Source organism: Fulmarus glacialis, unplaced genomic scaffold, assembly GCF_000690835.1.
Source record: "Fulmarus glacialis isolate BGI_N327 unplaced genomic scaffold, ASM69083v1 scaffold16936, whole genome shotgun sequence".
Taxonomy (NCBI): domain Eukaryota; kingdom Metazoa; phylum Chordata; class Aves; order Procellariiformes; family Procellariidae; genus Fulmarus; species Fulmarus glacialis.
The window spans coordinates 8,015-23,289 of NW_009220178.1; the positions used below are offsets into that span (position 1 = coordinate 8,015).

At 40.4% G+C, this 15,275-nt stretch overlaps 1 protein-coding gene across 1 annotated transcript in view; it reads right to left on the reverse strand.

Moving 5' to 3' along the window:
- The window catches only part of LOC104078863 (delta-1-pyrroline-5-carboxylate synthase-like), a gene marked incomplete at its 5' end in the record, with an annotated part of 21,965 nt that extends 6,909 nt beyond the window's left edge, over positions 1 to 15,056 (reverse strand). Inside the window, 9 exon segments of the mRNA XM_009580678.1 lie at positions 1 to 2; positions 5 to 35; positions 3,615 to 3,835; positions 4,963 to 5,062; positions 5,729 to 5,802; positions 8,854 to 8,998; positions 12,492 to 12,616; positions 14,220 to 14,310; positions 14,904 to 15,056. The exon segment at positions 1 to 2 is cut by the window's left edge and continues 96 nt beyond it. Coding sequence (XP_009578973.1) covers positions 1 to 2; positions 5 to 35; positions 3,615 to 3,835; positions 4,963 to 5,062; positions 5,729 to 5,802; positions 8,854 to 8,998; positions 12,492 to 12,616; positions 14,220 to 14,310; positions 14,904 to 15,056 — 942 coding nt within the window.
- Between the last annotated feature and the right edge of the window lie 219 nt (positions 15,057 to 15,275).

Here is a 15,275-nt window from a genome sequence, read left to right on the forward strand (position 1 = left end):
AAGCCATTTCCACTGGCTATGGCCAAAGCAGACACCTTCAGAAAAGAATTTATTTAACACACACACACACACACCAAAAAAAAAAAAGAAAAAAAAAAAGAAAAAGTAGTCTGTCTCTTCTGTTGGAATAACACCCACAAAATAGATTAAGAACAGGATTTTTAATCCTGTTGATTTACTCAATATTAATCTACGGTTTTCATTTTATGACACCAAAAATCCTTACACGTAACAGCACATTTAAGTCCAGAAATGAAATGTGGAACAAACTTGAGTTTTCAGGGTACTATTGCCAGGGGGACACTGCAGTGGACAAGTCAAAGGAAACCCTGGACAGAGGCTCTGGTATGAACTGGGTAGCTGTATGGGCAATCACCCCAAGGGGAATCATTTTAGGTGCAAGAACTCTTGTCCCTAACTATTCTGCAGAAAGTAGCCAATGAGCTTTTCCCATGAGCAGGAAGAACATTTTCATTGTGCTGTCTAAAACAGAAGTCATCAATAGACAACACTTGCTATAAGTGTGGGAAAAAAAACAACTTCTAGACAATAGGCCCAGCATCACCTGTATCACTTTGCTTTCTTTTTTATAACCAGAAGGAACCAACTGATATTGCTACCTTTCTGTTTAAGGTGCCAGACTTCACCCATCTGAGTCCAGCAACACAACTAGACTGTATTTCAAAAAATGCTCTACCGCTTTTTGGAAGTTAGATAAAAAAATTACTTCTGCTGTTGAAAACATATACCCAATTTATTCAGTCTCCAGTCACTAGTTCTTATTGGCGTTTTCCCCATTAAACTAAAAACCTCTTTAACAGAGGGGTGGTGGTAGGGTTTTTTATTGTTTGTTTCAGTTTTTTTTCTTTTCTACCTAGGAGTATGTCAGACACGATAAAGCTCTCTCCCCAGACTTATTTTACTTTGTATTCCTTTTCGTCTTCCTCACCCTAATCCCATTTACAATGGCCTCACAATTTGTCCACCTATTTGAAAAAAAAAAAGCATACGTTCCTTTAGAAAACAAAATCACCTCCTCTCCAGAACCTTTCAGAATGAACAAATTAAGCATTTGAAGTTATTTTACTGTATTACTATCTTCTGGGAAAGATCATATGTATCATTATCATCATCTGTAGGTATCATCACCAAACCTGCACTCATTAGTATATCAACTGTATGCTGTTGAGATGTGGATGCCAGAATTAGCCAGGCTCACACCTAATAAGCAGTTAGCTTAGTGGCACACTTCAGATGCTGATTCATACAGAAAAATGTTAAGCCCATCAGATACATCTCCTCAGATCACCTCCTTTCCCCTTCTAATATCAAATGGATAACAACAATCACATTTGATATTCTACCTCATCCTGCTTTCAGCAATTTGAAAACAATATTGAAAAATAAGAAATACTTCATAAAAATACACTGAAGTATAATAGTCTAGGAAGCCTGCCTTACACAGATACTGTGCGTCTTTAACTTATAAAACTAGACACTAAAAAGCAGTCTGATTGTATTTTGAAAGTATCTTGTATCTGCCTCTCCAAAGGTCAGTATCACAAGGGAAAGCTAAACAAATAAGCTTATTTAAATAAAGAATTCCACTCTGCAGGCATAAGATTAAAAGAAAGGTTACGAACTGATTTGAAAAAATGAAAAGAAAAAAAAAATCAATTAAGACACAAAAATAAAAAACTTTGTGATTAAAAGGAGAACAGAAGATAAGGGATTTCAAAACAGTTCAGTCCCTTCAAAGAATAGTAGAGTATGACTATACTTCAGAGTAGCAATTGGATTTGGTGGAATCTATAGGAAGCAGTCTGTGAAAGATGCTTGCAGTTTGGCCTTGTAAGTATTAGAGGCATACATGCTATTTGTATGTGCTCATTAGAACCTTATTAAATCTTAACTGGTAATCTGCAATTGTTTCACTTTTACTGCAACTCAAGACTGAACTCTGAGCACTGACCTAACTCTGCAGAAGCTATCTCCAGGGAGCAAATCAAGCGTGCTCTCTTCCAGGCCAAAGTCAAATTTCACCCGTAATTGCTTACCCAAACAAGCATGAGATGCAGTAGTAAACTAAGAGGAGGGAACTGCTCCCCTGCACTCAGAGACCATCCAACTATCAGCTATAGCACGGGACAGAAACCACGCAATTCAAACGCAGAGGTATTAAAGATGATCCTCCGAAGTTGTCAGAGAACCTGATGTGAGTATGAGGACAGGAGGCTGGCAGGAAGAAAAGCAACTATCAAGACAAGCTATTCCAAGTCTGTAAAACAAAGCTGGGAAAAAAGCCAGCAAGAGTCAGTCTGGTTTAAGTTTTAGGATAAGATAAAGGAGAGGAGAAAGAGAGACATCAGCTACGCAAGGCAAGAGACCAGGCTTGAAGTCCAGGAAGACAGACTAGAATTCAACATGGAAATATACTGGTTATCCATAAAGAACAGAGCTAGCAGCAAGGAGCTAATAATAGTAGACAAGGGAGACTAGTGCCTTTTCATTTCACAGGAACTTTGCCTAGAGCATACTCCCTTTCACTATGAAATGCAGACGACTCACAAAATTCAGGCATGAAGTACCAAGCTGTCCACTGGTTGAGTCTCACTTCCTTTTAAGTACCTGCACCTATCACTTTCTCCTCAAACACCTGCTCATATGTTAAAGGACTCCCCAATCAATCTTCCTAGACACTTAATGTTAATTGTGGGAAATAGTGTTGATAATGAAGTTTTTTTGTTTTCTTTTTAAAATCTATTACAGTTGCTCAGTAAAGTAGTCAGGAGAAAATAAGATCAGGGTTGCCTCTGCAACGTTAGTTCAGCCCCCATATTTTCATGCATCATAAAAGCAGTTACTCACAGCAATATTCCCACACAGTGCTGCAGATGAAGTTATTTGCCTTTAAGATGCCTGCCTTATTCCTGGCACAAGATAAATGACATTCACTTACAGTACACTATTCGAGTTTTTCACTAGCCTTTCCAGCAACTTCAGTACTTAAGAACTTAGAACACCATTCTTCCTCACACCCATCTCACTAACTGAGTAAAAGCTATCGTTTCACCTCACTGCGCACAAGCAGTATCAGTACAGGACAGACCACTCAAAGCCTGGAACTTCTGTGCTTTCTGTGCTCAGCCTTTTTTTAATTTTTTTTTTTTTTTTAATCATGTATTCCTAACAGTTACAGTTATTTACTAGCATCTGTATTAAACAGTTCCTGTTTAATCCCAGCCTGCAGTTCAGCTGTATGCAGCATGGACAGACAAAGGAGCCTCCCAAGCTGTGAGTTAGGCACTGAACATACATTCGTAAGACACATGCAGGAACTGCACCATCTGAATCTAAGATAACTCCTTCTACGTGTCAGGTTTTAAAAAAAAAAGAAAGGAAAAAAAAAAAAAGGCCTGAATAACTCTGAACACTGCAGAAGCAAGTCCTCTGCAGGAAAAACAGGGATGCCAACAAAATCAATTTTAGAAGAATCCGAGCAAGAGTCCTTTGAGACAAGACTTCTTGCAACCTCCCAATTGCTCACCAACATAAACACCCTTTCTTTTGTCATCAAAGAATTCCCAACAGTGTAAACTGCCCTCCTTACATACCTGTGGAAGACAGTCAGGACGGGACTCAAAGATCACAAGAAGGACGCCAATAGGCACTGTCACCTGCTCCAAATCCAGGTCTTTTGCTATTCGTGTTCGCCGAATTACACGGCCGACGCTGTCCTGTGAGGATGCTGCAATCTGACGCAGACCAATAGCCAAGCTGTTCAGCTTTGATGTAGACAGACTTAGACGTTTCAACAAAGGAAGTGCCAATCTCCCTAAAAGAAAGAAAAAATTGTGCTGGAGATAGATTGGTCTGCCTAGGCTCAAGCAAAAGCAACTTAAACAAGTGGTGAACCTAGGGAAAATCCAGATATTTCCCACAACCTAGCAAGAAACCTACCTGAGATGAAAAATGCACAGCATTAAGTCTGGTAGCCACAATAAAACCACTCAAACGTGACAATGATTTCGCCCACCACCACATTTTCACTTAATGCAGCTTAAGTAATTTGTACATGAAGCAACATCAACATCCACAAAGATAAGGTTTGTCCTATTTCAAGTACTGCTATATGTCTGAATTTCTTACAAATTTTTAGCCTTGCAGTATTTTTGTAAGGTTTGAGCAGTAATTTCATCTTTCTGTTTTACAGGTAGAAATCCCAAAGCACAGATGCATGTATAGCATTTCTATTCAGACTGGGCAAGAACTGCCCGAATTTTCTAGTCTGAATATTTTCAGGCAGTAAGTTAACTCAGCAATATCCCCTCAAGTACTCTGGTCAGTAAAAAATATTTCCCTGGCGTCTTCCACAAAAGTATTACAATTCATGATGTGTCATTTTCATACATTTGCTACCCCTATATGTACACATCCCAATCCAAACTTCTCAATGAATGCATCTATGTAACAGAAGGATGGGTTTAATCCAAGCCACCTAAAGAGAACCTTCCGCAACCAGCAGGGGACACAGTTCTTTTTTGATAGCATCAATTTAAGTATAGAGATGACAGCCTTTCCCTCAGCAGCCAAACATTCTCTTAACCAGCCCAGAAAATATTCACCTTATGCATGACAATAACAGAGATGATGTTTGTTATATTCCATTTCTAAAGTGAGCCTCCTTTGGCAAAATGGAGCACCAATTTTTTTTTTTCTTCTTTTTTTTTTTTTTTTACAGTACACTGCTTGGTGTTTTGCGAGGCCTCAGTGTCTTCTCTGATGAAGGCACGTGATTTAGGTAATCAAGGAAGCTGCAGCTGTTTACACTGACAAGCTCTCAAGGTCCTGCATTCACTGATTTATAGCCATACTACCCAATCCCAGGTGACAGAAGATTTCCTTTGAGGCCCACAGAGGTTCAAGACAATAGGATTACCATGGAAGGACTTGAAATATTACCTTTATTTTCAGCCTCTTCTAAGTCCTTTTTGTTTGCCAAGAGAATTTCTTCTCTCTGGTCAGTTAGTAAGTCAGCAAGACGATAAATAATCTCTGCTCTCTGAAAGAGAAAACAATTTCTGAACTGACTTCTTACACAAAGTCCATACTATTTGACATCTGGTCCCCTTCAGTTTATTTATGTTGACCACATCCTCTCACTGTCTTGACTCCCTGAATACTTGGGGCCAGCTGATTTTTCCAGCCTGCATCACATTGAAAAATGAGGCTGAACACTGCTTCAACCTTTACTTTGTTTTTTATTATCTTGCTTTCCATCCCCAGTCGTCTTCACCAAACCCACAATGTTCTTCCTTTAAGACCACCTTGTCTTCTTCACAACAGATGCCACATTTTACCCACCCAGCTGCGGAGCAGTAATTGAGTGTCTACAGCTCCTCTCTTGCATACACTACACACAGGAGTGAAAAGAGCAAGTTATTCCAGTCAATTCTTCAGCAGCTTTAATTACAATTCATTTCTGTGTAATATTCAACGCTATTAAAATTTTTATAAACCCCACATGAAAGCATATATTACTTCATAGCCTCAAGGTACATTATCTTTCTGTTTTTCTCATCTCTTTAAGCATGCTATAATCCAAATGATGGATCCAGCACATAAAGAATAGATTCTTGTCCCAAGGGGCCCATTTGTGTTATAAATCTGTTGTAAAACTTGCCACACGTTCACAAGCTTAACAAGTGAGGCCATATTGTTCTGTCACCTGCTCAGGCTGCAGAGCCGCCAGGGTCCTGCCACCAGCTCGAGACATTTCACCCTGCTGCTCTACTGTAGGACCTGCAAAAAACCCAAAAATATGCCATACAGACAAAGTAATAGCACATGTGGAAGTGAACACTAGACCTTCCATCTTCTGATTCTTTGCTCAAAGCAGGAAAGCAGGTACAGAGTCTTAAACAGACATATTCAAGAAATCTGTTGTATGCTAAAGCAAGAAAACCTGCACCTGACATAAAAATACTGCTATGGTTCCCAAACGTAAAGAGTCATCACAGAGATTCTATAAGGTCACCATGTCAGAGGCAAGCGTGCACCATGTATCAAAAAGACTTGACAAAGGGTGAAAGAACACTAGGATAGGTAAGTCTCAGGGCATGGTAGGCTACTGAAAGAAAGGAGGCATACTTTGAAAAGTTTAAGTATCCAACTGAGGAAAACAGAAAGGATTACAAAATAGCATGGGAATATACAAACAATAATGGAGGCCAAAACCCAATCTGAGCAACAGCTCACAGAGAAGTTGCTTTCCCTCTGTCTCTCCCTCTGTGCATTTTGGAAGAGTTCCTATAGAAGAAAGATAGGTTTTTTTTCTTTTTTTCTGGCAGGACCTCAAAGAATCTGTCTCAAAGTGAAATATGGAACAGGTTACTTCTGTTTCTATTTCAAAACAAGTCACCAGGTTCAGGTAGCATTTCCCCAAAGAGTTCACAAGTAGCTCACGGATAAACTAGGTTGTGATTTTTAACTCTCCTGAAATTGCCTGCAAAACAGATGACTGGAAGGTGATAAATATGACCCAACTTCTATTTAAGAAGGGTCCCATGGAAATTGCTGAGCAGGAATTCCAATGTTACGGAAAATATCAAGAGGTATAGTTGAAAGTGTAAGAAAAGGACTTCTAGACACATGATTAATTAGACTTATTTAAGAAGTGTTAAAACAGCTTTTTAAATTGAAGTCATACTTTACGAAGTATGGTATGTTTTGGTGTTCTTTGAGAAGAGTGACATGTATGTAAGCAGATACAGTTGGTTTGAAAAAGTTACTTGAATTTCCAAAGTGTGTTCTTTGGAAGATAGAAGACAAAGAGAGGATTGGAGTAAACACTTGCCACAATAGCGGAAAAGTGCAAGTAAAATTCCACAGGGACTTTTCTTGTTTGACGTGTCTCAGAATGGGGTCACAAGATTAAAAGCTTTACTGCTGATACAAATTTATTATAGTGGGACTAATCAAAAAGTGTCACTATCGCACTTTTTCCTAGAAAGCAGCTTTTCAGAGGAGGACCTGGGGGTCCTGGTGGACACCAAGTTCAACATAAGCCAGCAGCGTGCCCTTCCCGCAAAGGTCACTGACAGTGTCCTGGGCTGCCGTAGGAGGAGTGTTGCCAGCAGGTCGAGGGAGATGATCCTTCCCCTCTACTCAGCACTGGTGAGGCCAACCTGGAGTACTGTGCCCAGTTCTGGGCTCTCCAGCACGAGAGAGACATGGACACTGGGGAGAGAGTCCAATGAAGGGCCGCAAAAATGGTGGAGGGACTAGAGCGTATCTCGTATGAGGAAAGGCTGAGAGAGCTGGGACTGTTTAGCCTGGAGAAGGCGGCTCAGGGGGGATCTCATCAGTATGTACGAACACCTGAAGGGAAGGTGTAAAGAAGATGGAGGCAGGCTCTTTTCAGTGGTGCCCAGTGACAGGACAAGAGGCAATGGACACAAACTGAAACACAGGAGGTGCCTCCCATCAGGAAGCACTTTTGCACTGTGAGGATGATCGAGCACTGGCACAGGTTGCCCAGGGAGGTTGTGGAGTCTCCATTCTTGGAGATCTTCAAAAGCTGTCTGGACACAGTCCTGGGCAACCTGCTTGAGCAGGGGGTAGGACCAGATGACCCTATTATCTGTCATACTGTCCCTTCCAACCTCAGCCTTTTGGCCGTTCTGTGATTTCTTCTGCAGGCAAGTCACTAAGCCACAAAACAGCAAGTGTAATTCAAGCCAGGTAAACACGAAGCAGTGTAGAGGGGAAAAGGAAAATCAGACCATAGTATTGTAACAAATACCATGAAAACATCACTTCAGTGTACAGCAACACCAAAAAGCAAATTAAGTGTTTGGAATTATTAGAAAAGACCTAGAGAACATAACAGAAAACATCATCAATCTTACCAAAACTTAGTTAGTCCTGCCATCTCATAAATTAAAGCTTCATTTCCATCTTGAAGGCTGTGTGAAATTTTGATTTTTGCCCATCTCAAAAAGGCCACAGTAGAATGAAAACAGTTTCGAACAAGAGAAATGGCGATGACCAAGTTTTTGGAACAGCTTCAGTACAAAACGTCTAAGACCAAAACTCTTTCACGTGGAAGAGAGATGATGAGGGGAAAGACTATGTCTCACATCTTCAAAGTTAAACAGGGGTTGACTGCCCATACAGGCAGTAGGGGCATCAAATGAAGCTATCAGGAGGAAAATTCAAAACTTTCTCCAGCCCCCCAAACCCAAATTAAAGCAAGCAGTTCTTCACATAGTTCTAGCTCCAGAGTTTACAGACAGCATCTAGTTAAGGCTCTTGACTATCGTGACACAGAGTCCTGTGGATGCTAAGTCTTTACACGGGTTCAAAGGATGATTTGACAAATTCATACAAGAAATCCATTAAGGATTATTATACACGAAGAAATTCGCTTGGCTTAAAGCGCAAGTCAAAAGTATCACTTCATACTTGTCCTATTCTGCTAAGGTCATGGATCTTTGGTCTTTCTCCAGCAATTGTTACACCATCCCAGCAATGCAGTGACAGGAAAACATTCTATGTCCACATTTTCACACTGAAATCTTCAATATTAGATGATAACCCCTAAGACTAAAAATGGTAAAAATTCTACTCATTGCATTCTTCAAATGCAAACCTGATGCAGTAATTTATCAGCTAGAGGGAACCAGAGCAGGGGATTCAATATTTTCTATTCCTACTTGAAAAAAAGCTTCAAAATCCATTTTACCAGCAGAGTGTGGTTTCCCAGTTATTTTAAAGGTCTAGCCAAATTTTAACTGTAACTGTTCAGGAAATCTCTACAACTCTCAATGTACACATTACCTCTGTACTCACCTGCAGGTTTTACCTCTGAAAAAAAAGTTCCAACTTTTTTCCCTTCCACAATATCTGTGATGACATGACCCGAGATCTTTGGGTGGGTTCCATTTGCAATCACTACAGAGGTGCCTCCTTGGAGGGCCCACAGAGCTGCTTTCACCTACAGTGAAGGATAGAGCCAGTTCCAGGAAATTCACTTGTTATTTGAATCACCACTCTCAACGAGACTTCTTGCTCCATTTTGATCTCCAGATTGATCACTTCTGCTTTCAAATAGCATTCAACACACTTCAGGAACTTCCATAATGTAGCATTGAATAAGATCATGTATTTGCGCTTTACCTTCCTTTCCTTAACTAGCTGCCACTTTATGAGCATACTTCAAATTTTCCTAACGGCCTGCTTTTTTCAAGACTTCTGCAAGGGCACTTTGGTCATATGTTCTTTTTCACCATTACCTTATGTTGCAAGTTCTTCTTACTGTTTGAAGAAACCCGATTTTCTTTTTTGAAAAGATTCTGTTGCCAATTTCCCTGACATTGATTAGCCATCAATAATGAATCCACTTTAAGTGACCACGTGATATTACTTGTACTGCAGAGCACTGTTCTTGCTCAGGTCCTAGCCATTACCATAAAACATTCACATATTAACCAATATGTTTAGCTGTCTGAATTACTCCCTTAAAGTTTTATCAGCCTAAGCACTCCTCGTGGGTCTTAAGATGTAGAGGTATGCTCATTGTTTATAACCCTCTGGTGAAGCTATGAAGTTTGCTGAAGAGTCACTCAGGTTTCCACACAAAGTTTTTACCTACTTTGTTCACATTTCCTGTTCATGTTCTCATCGGATTTTTTATTTATTTGCTTCTGCTTTTTGCTTGGGAGTACACCTATTGTCTTAACAATTGTTTCTTTCAGTAGGCTCTATTTGAAGACTTTGCAATTCTTCAGTTTTGAATTATATGCTTTTTATTTGGCATTCTTCCCCCTTTTTCTTGTTATTTTGGAGGAGGATTCTCTAAATATAGCATTTAGGAGTCATCTTCAAAGGTCAGGACCATAGTGTACTAAGCAATGCATAAAAGCAACACTCATAAGATCTAAGGCGAGAAGCAAGTCTGAAAAAAGAACAATCTGATGTCCACAGACAGATGGGAATGGAAATGACTGGTACTACCAGATCACCGATGTGCTGAAGGCTGTCATGGAGGGTGGGTGGGGAGGCAGGCATCATGATCAACATGCGCTCTATGAAATTTAGGGGCAGTATCTTTGTAGGCATTGCCCTAACATGAAGGGCAACATGAGTGTCAGCATACTGAAGTTTGCTTAGTCCTTCTACAGAACGTTAAGCTTACAGCAGGATTAGTTTATTAGTAAGGGTCCTTTGAAAACCCCATGTACTGATTAGTCCTAAGATTAGCCTCTTTCCACTCCCTTGAGCCATTGTTTAAGGCATCACAACATGATTTCTCTGAAATTTCCCCCCCTCTAACGTTTCACTGGTTCATGCCGAAATACAAACCCACAAACTGAGATGACAGATGTTATCTGCTGAAGAGGTACTGCCTGTGGTCTCCTTCGTTTCTTTTCCCGATCAAGGTATGGGCACCATTATCCCACCACTATTTTTAATTACATGTCATTTATTTTACTGCAAAAACAACTCTGCTTCCTTACTTCTACACTTTTCTAATATGGTTCTACAATTAGGTATTACAGTCCATATTCACTGGAAGACACTACCTGTCAGATATGCCTATCGCATAAAACTCTTGACTACCACAAGACCATCAACTGCTCCATTTTCGCTGAAGTTTCATGCTGATAATCAAGATTTGTACTTTGAGTTACGTTTATTCTATTATTCATGTTACAGTTTTCCAAAAATATCATAAAATTCTCAACTGTAACAAATTTTTGTTACAACAGCAGCACTGAGATTTGCCTCTATGTGACTCAGACTTAAAGATACCAAGTATCTCTAACAGATTATTATTTTTTACAATACAAATACTCTATGACCTTGGCAGCTTTCCCCTCAATACCTGGAATCATTTAAATTATTCCAGAAGCCAGATCAAGGGAAAGTTGTTTCTAAATAAGCTCTGTACATCCCATAGTTACAAACACTCAAATGCTTCCTCCTTTTGCCACTTTCCAGTCCACGCTCTGATATTGAAGTATGCCTTACCTGATTCTTCAGAAAAGGAAATAAAATGTAAGATAACTGGTGAAGAATTTCATTTTGGTCTTTCCCTGCTTAGTCAAAATCTACTTCAGTTTTCACAGACAACCCTCCAAAAGTATCCTTAGGAAACCCGCACCAATTAATACCACCGTAGTGCATATCCCAGCATCATGAGAGACACACACTGAAGTCTCACATCACACCCACGTTTATACACTCACAGCAATGAATACTCACTGAGGGCATCCGACTGTACACAGCACTAAAAACCATCGGCCCTCCTACCTCTACTAATCTTGTACTCAAGAACTAAAGTACCTTGGTCTCCACCAATATATCCTTCAGAAGCAAACGGCACACATACACACTCAGAAAGGAGACAGAGGTATCGTATCACATTCAAGTGACAGGGTTTCCCAAAGACTTTGGATTATCACATATGAAAGAAGTGAGGACCGACTCTTATTTTAATTTAAAACACCAACTTCATACAGTTCCAAATGTCACATTTTACAAACTACTGGAATGTAATTCATTAGTTGCTCTTTTCAATTCACATGGACCTAAGAGAGAAGCTAAAGGAACCCATACACTGTTCCATGGTACTCACAGAATGGCTGAGGCTGGAAAGGATCTCTGGAGATCATATAGTCCAACCTGCTAGAGCAAGTTACTCAAGACACCATCCAGTCAGGTTTTGAACATCTTCAAACATTAAGATTCCAAAAGCTCTCGGCAACCTGCTCCAGTGCTTCAGCAACCTCACTGTAAAATTCTTGCATTCCAATTTAATTCCTTGTATTTCAGTCTGTGCCCATTGCCTCTTGTCTGTTCCCTGGATACCACTGAGAAGAGTCTGCCTCTGTCTTCTCTATACCCTCCCTTCGGCTATTTATAAACAAACCTTCTCTTCTCTGGGGTAAGCAGTCCTAGCTCTCAGCCTCTCCTAGTGTGACAGATGCTCCGATTCTTTAATCATATTCATGGCTCTCCATTGTATTCACTGTAGTGTGCCATGTCCTTCTTGTGCTGCGGTGTCCAGAACCAGACACAACTCTACAGATGTGGTCTCACTAGTGCTGAGTAGAGGGAAATAATAATTTCCCTCAACTTGCTGGCTATGTTCCTTCTAATGCAATCCAGGATGCCGTTGGCCTGCTTTGCCCAAAGGGCAGATTGCTGGCTCACATTCCACTTGGCATCTACCAGGACCCCTATGTCCTTTTCAGTCAACCTGCTTTCCAGCCAGTCAACTCCCCACCCGTACTGGTGAGTGGAGTTGTTCCTCCCTAGGGGTAGGACTCGGCATTTCCCGTTATTGAACTCCATAAGGTTCCTGTCTGCCCATTTCTGCAACCTGTCAAAATCCATCTGAACAGCAGCACAATCATCTCATCTATCTCCCTTTCCCACATCTCCCTTTCCTTCCCAATAACAAAACAAATGTTCCATATTTCTACCTTGGCTTCCATGCCTCCCATTCCCACCCGGGATTTGGTTCCAAATGTTACAGACTGCTGGTCTCCTGGGTAGAATATGTCAATGAGTTTTGCATCATCAGATCCTGGAGGGCTGTCAAAGAGTCCTGAAATAAGAAATAAAAATCTGTCAGTGTTATATATCCTCACCTCAAAAGCTCACTCATTAAAAAAGAAAAAAAAAAAATCCATGAGGCTGAAAAGCTGTGTTCCACTTTACAGAATTGAAAACTTTTACTGAACCCTGCTTTTTGTGGGACTGAAAGCATGAAACACTTAACAGGCAGACTCAGGAAGTATAGTTTTACCGAAAGCATAACAGAAAAGAAACCAAAAACCCACATGCTGAATAGCAGCACACAAGCTGGGAGGTAGTGATATTTGGTTGAGGTTACCAGAGGCAGTTTACAGCTTTTATATGTTCAAAATCAGGGCTTAGGTATACAAGCCCACAACTGAACAGGCAAAGGATAGTCCGCCTCACCAAAATCTCGGATGATATTCTTAAATGCTGAGTTGTACAGTGACAAATTGGGCAATTCAGAAATATGTAAAAAGGGTAACTATCAAATTCTGCTAAGAATTAACACAACACTACAGAGACATACTCTTACTAATTTTTAAAAAAATCTAGTAATTTTATGTAACTATATTTGGAGTTGAATGATGCTTTGGTTTACCTAACATGTTAAACCTAAACTCTACCACCACACTTTCCAGAAATTCTATGTGAACAAATACTGGCATTACAAACTAAAGAGCACAAGCGCAGACTATCTGTGTCCTTCCTTGATAGCTTGGGAAGGAGAGGACACACATCTTTCCATAAACAAGATGTCACATTGAATGAATAAGCTTGGAGGATGGGGGTGTTGGGTGTTAATTTTTTTTACAAGTTGTTTTGACTATTGCTTTTATAAGTTGTTCTCAGTCAGTCATTTCAACTAGAAACAACCATAAAATCCAGCAGAATCTGCTAAAAGAAACTGTGTTTATGGAAAGGCACCTCCATCCTCTTCAGGGCCTACAATATGTGCCAAAGTCCAGGATCCACTGAAAGAAACCCATCTGGAGATGATGAAAAGACTGTGACTTGGGTGATGTGGACTGCACTGACCTGAAACTGCACCCACTACCCTCCTGTCTCTAGAAAAGTAACTTCAACATCCATAGGTGACACTTATGTCACAGCAGCACAGCTCAGAAGACTAGAGAAGTATAAGCCAAATGTCTGGGAAACAGAAAAAAGTTAGCAAGTTCCAGGTATCTGGAAGGCAATGACAAGGACTTGTAATGTATCTGTAATTCACTGAAAGACAGAACCTGCTGCCAGAAGAAACAAACAATTGTAGAGTATTATTCGGCTTACACTCCTGATTCTAAACACATAGCCTTTATCCTGCATGTTACTCATGACTGTATCATACAATTCTGAGAAGCCAGCAGAAGTACCATAGTACATATGGTATTCTGGGTTCTGCAACAAGTCCCAAGTTCACAAGCATTCTCACCCACCCAGATTCAACAGTGTGGCAGACAGTCTTTGGTTTATGCAACAGCATCAGGTATATGCCTTAAGGAGTTATACGGTACGTTGTAATTGTCCCTGTAAAAGATATGAACTGAAGAGATCAGTAAACCCCAAATAAGGTTGGTTTGACTACCGATGTACTTCAATAAAACAAGAAAGTAAAGAAATGACTCACAAACCTTCTACATCTGAGAGAACAATCAGGAGATCAGTTTTCATTTCCACAGCTAGTCGTGCTGCCAGACTGTCATTATCCTTCACGCTAATCACCTGCAATGCACATGCATATTAGCAGCATTGTATAGCGGGAGGAACTAGGAAATATTTGGCTGCAACATACAAAAGCAAGCTAGCTACCTCAGCACTACCAAGTCCTTCTGAGCTACTTTGTTCACACCGACTGGAAACTTAGGAGGTGATCTATGTGTGAAAGTACATACACTTTTGGAATGCAGTAAAGCGGTATCAAAATGACAAGCAGTGTGATCAGTGCATTCTCCGCCTTAGTGCCCAGTGATCAAGAGGTACTAACTGACCCTGCTTTACGCAGGGGTGCTGGACTAGACGACCTGCAGAAGTCCCTTCCGCCTTCAACTGTTCAGTGAAAACCAAACTGGGCATGCTTGCTTTTGGCAGAGCAGACATCATCTGCCCTGCTTCCACCCCACAGCACTGTATCATGCCAGAAACAGACAGGTCAGCATAATCTTCCAGTACTCTCTGCCCACACTACTAATTTTGTATGTTTGTTTCCTTGCTGCAGGCTTCAGATGTCCCCAATTATGGCATTAGTGAAGTACACATTAGCGCTGTACCATCTACAAGCAGGATCCACCCCCTTGCAATACTTTACCCACATTTACCCCCTGCAGATCACTGTTCGGCTCTGGAGGTGGAACAACAGCATCATTAGTGTTAATTATAGGGACAATATTCATTCTTAAAAGCTCATGCAACGTTCCGTTTAAGTTCCGACGCTTCTGTTCATCATGGAAATCCAGGTTGGTGACTAAAATCTAAAAGGAGAAAAAAAAAAAACCCAGACATACTTAGCCTACCACTTTTCCTGAGAAGAACATCACAAACGTATGTATTAACATATCATAACAGACCAGTCATGCCCTTCGGGTCACTAAAGAAACATAAGCCACATTTAAAGGATAAAGAATATAAATGAGAAATAATCTTTCACAACATTTTCAGGTTTATACGCCTTAACTTCCACTGGAGGCCTT